This window comes from Fundulus heteroclitus, chromosome 2, assembly GCF_011125445.2.
Source record: "Fundulus heteroclitus isolate FHET01 chromosome 2, MU-UCD_Fhet_4.1, whole genome shotgun sequence".
Taxonomy (NCBI): domain Eukaryota; kingdom Metazoa; phylum Chordata; class Actinopteri; order Cyprinodontiformes; family Fundulidae; genus Fundulus; species Fundulus heteroclitus.
In genome coordinates, this window is record NC_046362.1 from 33,705,553 (window position 1) to 33,720,426 (window position 14,874).

A 14,874-nucleotide genomic window follows, 5' to 3' on the forward strand; every position below is an offset into this window, starting at 1 on the left:
CTGACGCGTGAGGTGATGAAGGCATTGATCGGTGTCTCTCTAGGAGGCATTTTCACAGTCGCCTGAACTCAAAGAACAACAGCGTTGACATGTATTACGATGGGGTCTAGTTTTACACCTAAATTAGCGATTCTGGATTTTCTGATGAAGTCAAAGGAAGGGATAAAGCTGGAGTGGCTGGATTTAAAAAGCATGTTATCCTTCCCCTTATGCCATCGAGAAAACCAAGGAGAAGCTAAACAGAACCATCAGGCTTTAAAGGAAAATAGACTTGACAGTCATCAGCATACAAATGAAATGGGACGCAATGGTTTCTAAAAATAGCACCAAGTGGCGGAAATAAAAGGACCTCACTTAAATGTTTAAGACAAAAAATGTTTTTATATGAGACAAAAACGACCAGAATTAAAAAAAATTATTGATGATTTTATTTATAGGGAAAAAAATTGGCCCTATGCTATTGCTTCTTAGCGGCAAAGACAGCTAATAAGCTATAGCAAAAACTGCCAATGGGTCTTTAGAGTGCTGAGGACTACAAATGAAACAGCAGAGGGAAACTAAGCGACAATAAAACAATCCCAGAGAGCAGAACCTCTTCATCAAGTCTGAGCTGAGGATCCCAATTCCCAGAAGAGAAGGGAAGTGATCCAGATGTCGATCCCTGTCGGCGATGAGGACCTAGAAAACCTTTAAAGCACGCTTCCCTGCAGAGGTTCAGCATAAATCAAATGTGATGGGACTTACTCGAGGAGTTAAAATAAACTGGGTCAGCTGGGATAGATTGAGGTCTTTTCCATCTGTAAAACCAGGGAAAGACGCACATTTCAAAGACTAATCATTACATAATGTGATGGACACACAGCAGGGGTGGGGGGGGAATAACTTAGCTCAAACGACACATCTGCTGGGCAGAACGACAAAGCGAAATGCGCTCCAGAGCTGCAGAGGGAGGTGTAGGAGTGATATGCCACAGGTCCATTCTGATGCCTTAATCAAAACAGCATAAACTATTTCCCCTGCATTGTTTACATTGTTAACATTTCAACTGTTTACATAAATTACTACTGCACCATATCCTGAAACTTCCTGCAATTTACTGTGATTTTTCAAGCTGTATGCAAACGAAATTTCGTTCTGTACGCACTCTGTGCATACATAATGACAAATAAAGTGTCTAAGTCTAAGTCAGGGGCCTTCAACCTTTACAGTCTAAAGAGCCATTTTTCCTACAGCCCACCTGAATTAAGCTGGTTCAGAGCCGCAAATGTTGCCCGGCCTTTTGAAAAATATATAAATATATATATAAAATATAATATATAAAATAAAATATATATTATATTTTTTGAAAAAGTTTTACTGTAGGAAATATGTTGTCATCGTTAAACGCCCTTTTATGTATATTTTGAGGTTTAAAAAAAGAGGATGGACGGGATGTTGATATTTGTGGATAATGATGTAAAAAGAAAAATCCTAATTTTCGACATAATAAAAAAATATTGATTTAAAATTAAATATTACTGGCACTTTTAGCATCATTCTGTTGTGAAAATTAAAAGCAATTATTCCAAGAAAAAACTGCTTAAACCTGCATTTATTATCATTATTACATCTAAATACCATAATAAATATATAATTTGTTGCCAAAGTTATTAAGAGCCACTGTGGAAGGTCCAAAGAGCCACTTATGGGCTCCAGAGCCACTGGTTGCAGACCCCTGGTCTAAGTCATAAAGAAGACCAAGGAACCCAGCAGACAGGTGAGGAAGAAAGATGTGATGTTTAAAGCTTGGTTAGGTTATTAAACAATATACCAAGCTTTGTACGTCTCCCAGAACTCTGTTCAATCCATCATCTCAACATGGAGAGAACATGGACCGACTGCAGACCCACCAAGACATGGACAACCCCCCTAAAAACACAACCAGAGCTACATTGGGAAGCTTTAGATAGAAGAATATTTAAGTGTGGCTCCAGAAGTCCAGAACTAAATCCAATTGCAAAGCTGTGGAGAGACTTTGAAAGTTTATGTCCACAGGCACTCTCCATTTAACCACAAAGATCTTTTGGCTGGTGTGCAAAAACAATGGGCCAAAAGGTATTTCTCTAACGCCAGGAGAGCCTGAGGAGAACCAAGGAATGCTTGGAGAACACGCTAACTCCGTCTTTCACCTACTTTTAGAAAAAGTGTTGCCGACGGGCCCGCTTTAAGAAGCGAAGTGACAAACACACCTGAACGGCAGCCTGGTAGAACTTCTGAGACAGCTCTCCCAGCTCTCCATCCTCCGCCGTGACGCCCTCTGCTGTTGACGCCGTGTACTGCTCCAGTTTATCCAGCTGCAGCACCTGCACATGTCAGACAGGAGAGTCACACACTCAAAGACATCCGCGTGTTCTTATTTCCAAACCTTCAAATGTAACAGCCATTGAACAATAAAGACAGAGTTGTGCACAAATGCATTCAAATGATCCCGTTCATGAGAGTTAATGACCTTTTGGATTTCTTGTCTATTTTGTAAAAGCTTTGTAATCTGAGGGACGTTGATTATCCACTCTTAATGTATTTTCCCTCAAAGGTGAGGGCGTTGTGACTGTTGTAAGCTGTGCACACAGATATCTGACTAAATGATGACCTGTTAATGATTATTTGTTGTTTTAAACCATTCTGTCCCTCTTAACTTCATCTCTGACCACTTTAAAGGTTATAGTGCTCTGAAGTAGTATTTGCCCCCTTACAGATCTGCTCTGTGTTCACTTTGTCACACTTTAAATGTTTCAAATCATTAAACAAATGTTAAAATCAGACACAGATAACCTGAGCAGTTTTCAAATGATGATTTTATTCATTGTGGGAAAAAATAGCTGTTCAGCCCAACCTGGCACCTAATAAAAAGTATTTGCAGTGCCACCCTGAGGGGCGACAATGAGTTTCTTACATCGCTGTGGGAACGTTTTGCTTTCTGACATTCAAAGCAAGGAAATCTGTGAATCAGAGCAGCTCTAATGTAGTCATCTCTTCATTTGCTTCTCAAAAGTAAATAAGAATATACATGAATTTGAGACTTTGAGACTTTTGTAAATGAATTTGCAAACGATCCTTTAAATTTTACCATAGACAATCATAGGATTCTGGTAAAAGGAGAAGGAAATTGCAGCCCTGTTTGGCCATGTTTTGATGCAAAAACAAATTTAAAAGTTTAATCTGCTCACACAAAGTTGGATTTTGCCCAACTGAATTGGTATTTTGACACCTTTTTACACCTTTGACACAATCACAGTTTAGGTTTGATTTGCTGGCGTTTCATGATATCACACAATGTAGATTCTGACCCTGTGGAACCCATAACAACCTTTTGATGTAAACTAATTTCATACATCAAAATGTAGGTATAAACTGGAATTGAAGGGTCATTTATCCTCCATAAACACAATGTAGGCACATAAAACCCCTGGTACTGTGGGCTCCCTCTCCTCCCCATCGATCCGAAAAGGATGAAACATCATAGGAAGCAGTGACTCAGCAATTTCCTAGCATTACTCAGCAGCTTTTTCAGGTAAAAATCCCATCAAGGCTGTCCACTGAGACATAGTATGATGTCAGCAATAATTTAATCTCCAAATATAAGGTTAAGTAAAGAGCATGCAGACTGAATTCATAGGCCTAAAAACATCCGTCCATCGTCTATACCAGCTTGTCCTGGCAAGGTCAAAACAGAAAACAGTTTTAAACTGGAAATGAAGTCAGCATAAACTCTCCAAAGCAAGAATCTACGGCAGGGTGGAAACCTGGACTTGAAAGAAGGTTGAGCTGCGTTGGATTGTTTTGAGAGTTCCTTGTGTCAATCACAGCGATTCCCTGCAAACGCTGACATGACCGCAGGGTTTAGGTGAAACGGTGTCGCTCCGTGGCTCAGAAAACTTTACTGTCGTCATGCAACGTTGCCGGAGATGCGTGCATTGAGGCCGGAGCCAGGTGAGCTTTAAACTTTCTGGGATGTGATCAGGCTGCATGGACTCCATTTACACCTAAGACCTGACGGCAGCTTGAGACGTGCAACCTTCAAATGTGAACCAGCCGTTTTGATTGAGCTGTGATCTCCATGCAAGCTAAGTGTCCGTCCTGCTGCACGTCACGCCTTTCACATTTCTGTTCCCTGCTTTAAAGACTGCGATATGGCCTGCTTGGCAGCACATCGTTTGCATTTACAGAATGTTAAAATGCCAGAACTTGCAGCCAGTGAGGCGTTTTTTACGGCGGCAGATAAATGACACTTCCTCTGACCTGCTCTTCTGGGCTGCGAAGGTGTTTAATGGTTACGGTTCAAAGAACGCAAACACAGGCAGAACCACAGGGCTGCTGCAGCCCACTCTGCGGTCAGCAGTGTTTCATCATCTAATTCAGTCTGTGGGACTCAAACACTTGGCTGCCACTTGGAGTTTATGCGCAGCAATAAAGCTGTGGCCCATCTTCAGTTCATTGGGGACTGGGTACCACAATGAAAACCTCTTCTTTTTTATTATTACTATTGTCATCAGCTCATTTCAACAGACAGTCTGGTAACCAGGACTTTTATTGAATTTCATTCAAAACTGCTGAGAGAAACAAAAACATCCTGAAAAATACTTCTCAGTTTGAGGAACTTTTATTTTAATGGGGAGGGGGAAAAATCACAGATCCTCTCCTTAGGGATGCTCTATAGCAGAAGTCTTCAACCCTGGTCCAGAAAACCCACTGTCCTGCATGTTTTAGGTGTTTCCCTGCCTCCACTCACCTGACTAATATAGACGGGTGATTATTAGGGCCTCTGCAGCCCTTTATTGTCACTGAGGAGGTCCTGCAATCATGTGATTCAGGTGTGCTGGAGCAGAGGCATCTGAACATGCAGGACCAGAGCTGAAGGTTTATGAGTATTCCACAGGGTCTAAAATCTAACATTGGTGTAACATTGTCACTATCTGGGCTGAATATTGTGGTAAAATCTGTAAAACAAAGCAACTTAGGCTGTGATTGGAAAAAAAAAAGTTATGAAAATGCCAATTCAGTCAATTAAAGCCAAAATTTTGAGCCATTTAAACTTTAAATGGCCTTTCTGGTCATAAGTAAAAGTCTGTGGCTGTTTAGGCTCTCTAGCACGGCCCATAATAACCTACCCAAAATTATAAAGACATGAGCTTTGGTTTTACATAGAAAGGTTGTAAAATTGCCATGTTTGAGTAGTTTTATGGGTTTTATTAATGATATTTAATATGCTGGATTAGGCTGCAAACTGTATTTTCCTGAATATGGAACAATCTATTAAAAGAGTTTTTTGAGGGGCGTAAATGCTTTTTCTATTTGCTGAAAAGTATAAATAAAAAAAGTATAAAAAAAGTCTTTATAAAACAAACAAAGTCTAAACAGCTGGCCCTCATGCAGCATGAAAAAGGAAAATGCTACTGAGAAACATAACTTCAAATTTTAAAGGTTTCTCACTCCTGCTCCAACTGAATTTAGAAACAGTGGATAAAACCAAAGTTCATAGCGCCTTATTCTTATTTATGCTTTTTTTTGGGTACTTTCTGGACAGCTGAGCACTTAGGAACCGGCAGTTTTAATGAGAAAAGGAACCGTTACCTCTGCCAGGACAAACGGTCGCTCCTTCAGCACGTTTGACACCCTGAAGCGGCAGAGTCCCGTGATGAGGAGGGTGTAGTGAGGTTTGGGCCAGTTACTGCCCACCACCTGCACCGCGATCCCTGCCGTACCAATTCTGCAGCAAGACACACAGAGAGAACAAGACTGCAGACTTAAACAGAGTCAGAAGTGCATAATGTGTATTCCTTCCTTAATGACTGCACTATTCGGACGGCACTTATCATGGCGGCCGCTGGCGCACTTCAGCTTTGGCTAAAGAGTCCTTACTCAAAAGATGTTTTTGGATGCAGCCTCAGAGAACAGTAATGGGCAAAGGTAGAGGGGAAAAAAGTGACTAATGTTTTATAAATTCCTTATTTAGATACAAAATGAACAAGAATATAGCTAGGTAAAGCTAAAATACCTGCTCGGTTTATCAATATATGGCTTAATTGTTAAATTACACCGACGTTTTCTCTGCAATTAAAGCGCCCTTTAATTCTGCAGTTATTGTTTGGCCTATTTCAGTGTTTCATTTGTTAATGACATTAATGGTTGAGATTAATGTGAAGTTACATAACGGGATCGTTTTTAACCTTAATGTCTAACTGGAGTGATGGAGAGTACATTTGAAAATTAATAATTTGGTACTTCTTTAAAGTTTGTGCAGGGAACATTGCCTCATTTAAGAGAACAAGCCTGACCGCAAACATGTTGATATGCTCACCTTTTTACACTGCTGTTTAAAATCCTTGTAAACATTAAACACGGTTAAAAGCTGAAACGTGAATGATTCTGTTTTCATATACATTTGGATCTTTATTGATCTAATTATTTGAGGTTTCCTTTAAAATACATCTTGATAGCAGTAATATGAAGAATACATTTCAAATTAATATTTTATGGATTTTAATTTATAAAGGTAAAAATAGAAAGGTTAGTGGCAACAAGATGCAAAACAGGTAAATTCAAAGGTGTGTAAACTGGAATGAGAAAATATTTTAACATGGAACTGTAAATTACTGTAATTACTAATTACAGAATTTGATGATGGAGATGATAAAAATAATTGTGATTAGTCGACTGATTGGAAAAGGTATCGATAGATTAGTCAACTACTAAAATAATCGATGCATGGATTAATGTATGAATGGATACGTTCTTCAATCAAATGATCCTTCATAGATGTCAGTTCGGAAAGCATTTTCATTTCTGATCCTGCTGAATCTCATGTTTCCTGCAGAGGGTCCAGCTTGAGTCTCATCAATGCCAGAATTACTCGACAAACCAACAAATGTTGGACCAAGGCGCTACCGCAAAACTGACCGAGACAAACTGGAGCAATAAAACTGTAATCCAGGAAGACACAAAGAGAGAAACCAAAGGAAAAGAAAGAAAAGACTAAGAGGAAGTGAGATAACGTCACAGAAAAACAATAAATAAAATCTGATTTTACTCAAGTCCAATGCAGAAAGGAAGAGGAGGGTCTGAGCGAATCTCAGAAAGGTCAGAACATTATCTGAGGAAACAGAAGCAGCTGCTGCAAAAGTTTGATCTCTCCCACTCCTGTGTTTGGATCCTTGATCCCTAGAAATCCTGTAACCGCAACAAAACATCGTGTACTGAAACACAGCAGGATGGAGGACCAGCTTCACGGAAAAGAAAGAGTAATAGTTACTTTAGCAACACGACTGGTTTCAATGAACCCAACCCGGAAGAATCTACTCTGTTCCACCTCTAACACTGCCCATCTGTAGCGTTTAACCACGAACACCAAAAAGTCCAGAATTATTATAGAAATAAAGCCTCTTCTGAAGTCACTGTCTAAGCATAGAGGGAGAGATGTTTCCTGTCTAGGTTGTGGCTTTTCTGAGGCGGATCGGGGAGACAGATGCTTATTGAAGGAATGGATCCAATTTCAAGATAAATAACAGTTTAACTCGACCTGAAATGCTATGAAGTACTTGGTTTGTTTCTGCAGGTCTGAAAGAAAGCATTGGAACCAAACCAAAGACCAGATGACATCTGTTCAGGTCGTCATCCCTTCTAAAAATGCATGGAGGCATTCATCTTCACATCCAAGGAGCGTGAAATAGCAAAATAAGAAACATTTCTTGAAGAGTAGGCGTCTAAAGAGAGAAAATCAACCAGTTGACTTTTTGTAGAACCTTTTCCACCAATGGCTGGTGAAACACATCCACAGGAACACGGTTACAGCACATTTTATTCTTGATTGGAGAATGAAGGGGGGTGATTAGAGCTGGACGATAATTCAATGGCAATATATATCAATCGATAGACGTATATCGATGATAGAAAAAAAGGGTCAATAAAAAGTTCGATAGAATAACAGTTTTCCTTCCTTATGCTTTCTAGCCTATCATGTAGGTTAATATTACAGTCGGTACATCACCCCAACCAATCACAACGCAGACCCAGGAACCAAGCTCCGCCTACTTAAAAGACTTCAGAGAGCACGTGTTCTTTTAAATTTTTTAAATACTTAAAGTTTTGGTAAAAAGTTGGTTGAATAAAGGATTGAGTTTGAATTCAGTGTAAATGTGTTATGTATCTAAAAATTGGTCTTAAAATACACGTTTTTAATTTGTTGATAGTTATCGATATCAATCTATATGATTTCTATTTTATGATTTTATGCAGCCCTAAGAGTGATCCACTTCATTTTGGGTCTCCAACGCAAAAATTTACACAGTCTAAAACTCATGGCTCCGCCTTAAAACTCCAATCTGTAGGAGCTTTAGGTGAGTTTGCATGACCCACGGATGGATGTATGGATTGATGTATGGATGGATGGATGGATGGATGGATGGATGTATGGATGGATGGACGAATGGATGGATTGATGTATGGATGGATGGATGGATGGATTGATGGACGAATGGATGGATTGATGTATGTATGGATGGATGGATGGATTGATGTATGTATGTATGTATGGATGGATGGATGGATTGATGTATGGATGGATGGATGAATGGATGGATTGATGTATGGATGGATGGACGAATGGATGGATTGATGTATGGATGGATGGATGGATGGATTGATGGACGAATGGATGGATTGATGTATGTATGTATGTATGTATGTATGGATGGATGGATGGATGGATGGATGGATGTATGTATGGATGGATGGATGGATGGATGGATGGATGGATGGATGGATGGATGTATGGATGGATGGATGGATGGATGGATGGATGTATGGATGGATGGATGGATGGATGGATGGATGGATGGATGGATGTATGGATGGATGGATGGATGGATGGATGGATGGATGTATGTATGGATGGATGGATGGATGGATGGATGGATGGATGTATGGATGGATGGATGGATGGATGGATGTATGGATGGATGTATGTATGTATGTATGTATGTATGGATGGATGGATGGATGGATGTATGGATGTATGGATGGATGGACGAATGGATGGATTGATGTATGGATGGATGGATGGATGGATTGATGGACGAATGGATGGATTGATGTATGTATGTATGTATGTATGGATGGATGGATGGATTGATGTATGGATGGATGTATGTATGTATGTATGTATGGATGGATGGATGGATGGATGGATGGATGGATGGATGGATGGATGGATGGATGGATGGATGGATGGATGGATGGATGTATGTATGGATGGATGGATGGATGTATGTATGTATGGATGGATGGATGGATGGATGGATTGATGTATGGATGTATGGATGGATGGATGGATGTATGTATGGATGGATGTATGTATGTATGGATGGATGGATTGATGTATGGATGGATGGATGGATGAATGGATGCATGTATGTATGTATGGATGGATGGATGAATGGATGGATGGATAGATGGATAGATGGATGGATGTAATGATGGATGTATGGATGGATGGATGGATGGATGTATGTATGGATGGATGGATGGATGTATGGATGTATGAATGGATAGATGGATAGATGTATGTATGTAATGATGGATGTATGGATTGATGTATGGATGGATGGACGAATGGATAGATGGATGTATGGATGGATGGATGTATGGATGGATGTATGGATGGATGGATGGATTGATGTATGTATGTATGGATGGATGGATGGATGTATGGATGGATGGACGAATGGATGGATTGATGTATGGACGGATGGATGGATGGATGGATGGATTGATGGATGGATGGATTGATGTATGGATGTATGTATGGATGGACTGATATAAAGGTAAAGGAGCCGACAGACGGACGCTGGTTTGAGACGTAACCCCCTCAGATGGACATTCAGATGGATGGGTGAACAAACTAGGCGGTTTGTTCACCCATCCATCTGCGGTTCAGGGCCTGATTGTGATGTCACTGGGTGGTATGTGTCTGGTTTGCTCCTGTCAAACTGAAATTAAATGAATGGCCTTTAAACGGGCCAACGTGGACAGATGGGACTGCATCTGATCCGACTTCTGAAGGTTCTGCTACGCCGAAGAAAACAACCGTCTCATGTGGAAAGCTGAGAGAATAACGAGGATTTAATCCTTGTTTTCCTCTTACATCTGTGTGGAATTACCGCAGTGTCTCAGAACAATGTTGGGAACAGGGCCGCCCCAGCCCCTTCCTTCTCCTCTCACTCACTCAGATTCATCTTTTCATCCTTTCACTTATTTGATCCAGCTGTTGAGGATCAGAAGAAAGCTCAGATGAAGTCCTCAGATCCCACCTGTTGCTGCTAAATTGGTTTTAAAGATTACGGCACGTGGCGTTCTTCACCCAGCTCCTCCACCTGTCTGTAAATTCATCGGCTCAGCCATCTTCTAGGCTGTCCTCTGCACCTCCATCGCTATAGTTTGGATCTGCCACCAAACAGGACAGGGTCAGACTGTAACGGACCTTCAGGAGTGCAGAAACGATAATTGCCGCCAGCCGAACCTCCATTCAGGATCCCCACCTTTCTAAAGTCAGGAAACGGGCGACAAACATCGTGCAGATCCATGGAACCCCAGACACAACAAGTTCCAGCTTCTCCCCCCCCGGTGGGCACTACAGAGCCCTGTGGGCAAAAAAAAAAAACCCAATAGACTCACAAACAGTTTCTTTTTTTTTTTTTTTCTTCTCCAGTGTCCTGTCTAGCAATGTGGCAATAAGAATTAAAGTCTTAAACAGTTTCTTCTTCCCACGAGCCAAACAAACAATAGCTGACTGCGACAACAAAAACTAGATAAAACAAACAAACTTTTAATAACCCAGTAAATCTGGGATATTTTTTATATTATTCTCTACTTCAGTGTTGTTCATCTTTACTCTTCATATTGTCTATACGCTATAACGAATCCTCATGTACGTAACACCGCACATTTTTCTCATTTAAGTATTCGGCCCCCTTGAACTTTTTAACCTTTTGCCACATTTCAGGCTTCAAACATAAAGATATAAAGCTGACTCAGACTCAGATTCAGACTTACTTTAATGATCCCAGGGGGAAATTACTTTTGTTACATGCTCCAGAATACACACATTGTTATATATATATATATATATATATATATATTTACAACATTCCACATAAGGTAATACCATATCACAATAGTCATGTCACTTCACCTTGGGAATGAAGTGATGGTGACCTGTGCAAAGAACAGTCCAGAGAATGCATAAATGTCAGTTACAGAGGGGGGGGGGGGGGGGGGGGGGGGGGTTAGGATAACTGAGGGAGCCGTTGTAGAGATTGATAGCCACAGGCAGGAATGATTTCCTGTGGCGCTCGGTGAAACTAATTTTTTGTGAAGAATCAACAATAAGTGGGACGCAATCATGAAGTGGAACAAAATTGATTGGACATTTCAAACTTTTTTTTAACAAATAAAAAACTGAAAAGTGGGGCGTGCAAAACGAATCGGCCCCTTCACTTTCAGCGCAGCAAACTCTCTGCAGAAGTTCAGTGAGGATCTCTGAAGGATCCAATGTTGACCTAAATGACTAACGATGATTAGTAGAATCCACCTGTGTGCAATTAAGTCTCTGTATAAATGCACCTGCTCTGTGATAGTCTCAGAGGTCCGTTTACGGTGCAGAGAGCGTCATGAAGAACAAGGAACACATCAGGCAGGTCCCAGATACTGTTGCGGAGAAGTTTAAAGGCTGATTTAGACGCAAAAAGAGCTATAAACATCCCAAGGAGCTCTGTGCAAGCGATAATATCGAAATGGAAGGAGTATCAGACCACTGCAAATCTACGAAGACCTGGCCGTCCCTTTTTAACTTTCAGCTCATACAAGGTGAAGACTGATCAGAGATGCAGCCAGGAGGCCCATGATCACTCTGGATGAACTGCAGAGATCTACAGCTGAGTTGGGAGACTCTGTCCACAGGACAAAAAGCAGTCGTATACCGCACAAATCTGGCCTTTTATGGAAGAGTGGCAAGTTTAAAGTTTGCCACAAGCCACCTGGGAGACACACCAAAGATGTGGAAGAAGGTGCTCTGGGCAGATGAAACCAAAACGTTATGTTTGACGTAAAAGCAGCACAGCTCCGCACCCTGAACACACCATCCCCACTGTCAAACATGGTGGTGGCAGCTTCATGGTTTGGGCCTGCTTTTCTTCAGCAGGGACAGGGGAGATGGTTAAAAGTGATGGGAAGCTGGATGGAGCCAAATACAGGAGCATTGTGGAAAGAAAACCTGTTGGAGTGTGCAAAAGACCTGAAACTGGGACGGAAATTTATCTTCCAACGAGACAATGATCCAAAACATAAAGCAAAATCTACAGTGGAATGGTTCACAAATAAACATATCCGGGTGTTAGAATGGCCTAGTCAAAGTCCAGACCTGAATCCAATAGAAAATCTGTGGAAAGAACTGAAAACTGCTGTTCACAAAGGCTCTTCATCCAACCTCACTCGCAGGGCACTGTATTCCAGCATTTCCATTCTCTGCACTCATCGTACTGTGGACATCCATGTTTGTATGTGTATGTGCACCACCTGTACATCACTTACACCTGCAACCTGTACACAATAACAATGAAAATTATATGTACTCCTGCATCCTTTGCACTCTGCAAGTTGCATCCGTTGCATTATTCAATCTGTCTACTTAGATATATATAGTGTTCATATGTGTTTTATGCGTTTCCTATACTGCAGACTGTTTGATTTATATTACTGCATTGCTGTGTTATTGTATTGTTGTTTTAAAGATGCACATTTGTGCGCATTGTACAATTCAGAGTCAAATTCCTCGCATGTGTACACATACGTGGCTAATAAAGCTGATTCTGATTCTATTATTTTCAACTCCACCGAAGCATAAAAAGAATCTGTTTGCTGGTAGAGCAAGGACAAACCATCAGAGCTTCAGCTGCTACTAAGTAACCAAACAGAGTGAGAGGCAGCTGATAAGAGGTTTAAAGTCCACTGCTCTGAGGCCCGCTACGGCAGGACTGGAGATTTCTGGAACACTGAATAAAAGGTCACAGAAAAATCTAAATGGAAATCAATTATAAGACTAAACCTCATAAAGATGTCCTCTTAAAAATATATATTTTTTCTCTCTCTCTCTCTCTCTCTCTCTCTCTCTCTCTCTCTCTCTCTCTCTATATATATATATATATATATATATATATATATATATATTTTTTTTTTTTTTAAAACAAAAAAAGAATCCAAGGCATTAAATCCTCTCTGATTGAGTTAAGGCACTTTGTGTGTTTTGTGTGCATAATTGGTTCCTTTGTGTATTTCTTGTTTTTGACATCCTTTATTTTCTTATGAGCCTCATTACTGTAATTATGGTTTATGAATCACTTTATTTTTGTTCTTTTTTTCAAATTTGACATTTTTTTTTAAATAATTGATTTATTTACCTTTGGTTCAAGACATATTAGACTCCAACTTGTGGGTTTTTATGATGCCCTTTATTTAATTTAATTATTGTTGTTTAAGTTTCAAATTTTGCATAATTATTTTTTTTTTATCTGATAGGAAGACCCTGATTCCTTTTGTTTATTTTGCTTATAGCTACCCTCTTTATTTTTAATATTAACATTTATATATTTTTAGTTTATGATCGACTTCTGTATTTTTATGTATGGATTTTTTTAATTTTTCAGAATAATTTTTTTGGTTAACGTTCGCCTTCTTATACTTTACATTTGATTTCAGGTATTTATTTTATTCAGAATTTATAACTCACCATATATATATATATATATATATTTTATAAATTTCTTTGGTTTGTCACTCCTGTTATATTCTGTATTATTATCAGTCATCTATTTTTGGTTGAAAACTGTAAAAGTTCCCCACTGACTGTTACGTCACAGACCCGGACCCCCGGACCCACTCCCACCGGTTCCCCGGATCTCCAGCCGAGCAGCGGAGCGGTTCTTACTGATGTAGCGGCGGCAGGGAGTCGGAGTCCTGCTCGGGGTCCCTGGTGTTGGGGATCACTCCGATGATGGTGCTCTTCAGGGACGTCCCCTTCAGCAGCCGCTGGCTCACCAGCTGCATGTTCCGCGGCGAGTCCACGCTGAAGCGGACCGTGGAGCCCGGCAGGAGCACTCCTTCGTGGGTCAGCAGCAGCGGCAGGCGGCTCGGAATCTGGATTCCTCCAGCAGAGGCCATTTCTGAGGAGTTTGGCCGAACCACAGGTCTCTGTTTACGACACGGGTCCTGCACTATCCTCCACTTCCGGGTTGAGACTTTCATAACAAAAGCCTTGACAGCTGACAGCTGTGGCTACGGTAAGAGCCGAGGGACATATTACGGTTCAACGACAAATGTTATCATCTGGCGTTGAGCCATAAAACATAAAATAATATTTTACGGCAAAGTGGCTGGATTTAATAAAATAATAAATTATTAAACATTATTTCAATTAGTAATGAATTACTATGTATTATTACATTTATAATAATTATTCAAATGAATAAATTAACCAGTTACATTTACTTAAATTTAGTTAGTTTTACTGCACTGTACTTTTACTTTAGTCGTATTATTACTCAAGTATCTCTACTCTTACGTGAGTAAAATTTCTGGCTACTCTACCTACTGCTAGTAACTTCACAAATAAAGAACATACTTGTTTTAACTAAAAATGGACCAGAGAGACAAAACCTAAAGATTATGTTAAAGTGAGACTTCTTATTTGTATACAAGCTTTCTTATTTTAATGTTATTTTCTATCTGCTGAGATCATTGAGCCATTTGGAGGTCATTGGAAGTACTTTGCACTGTTCTAACATACTG

The 14,874-nt window shown here is 40.1% G+C and overlaps 1 protein-coding gene across 1 annotated transcript in view; it reads right to left on the reverse strand.

The window, feature by feature from the left end:
* The window catches only part of lonp2 (lon peptidase 2, peroxisomal), a 43,350-nt gene extending 29,015 nt beyond the window's left edge, over window positions 1-14,335 (reverse strand). The window contains exons 1-3 of the mRNA XM_036125888.1: window positions 14,015-14,335; window positions 5,611-5,746; window positions 2,229-2,342 (exon numbers count right to left, since the gene is read on the reverse strand). Of these exons, the coding sequence (XP_035981781.1) occupies window positions 2,229-2,342; window positions 5,611-5,746; window positions 14,015-14,331 (567 nt within the window). The 5' untranslated portion in view covers window positions 14,332-14,335. The remainder of the gene's footprint in view (window positions 1-2,228; window positions 2,343-5,610; window positions 5,747-14,014) is intronic.
* Between the last annotated feature and the right edge of the window lie 539 nt (window positions 14,336-14,874).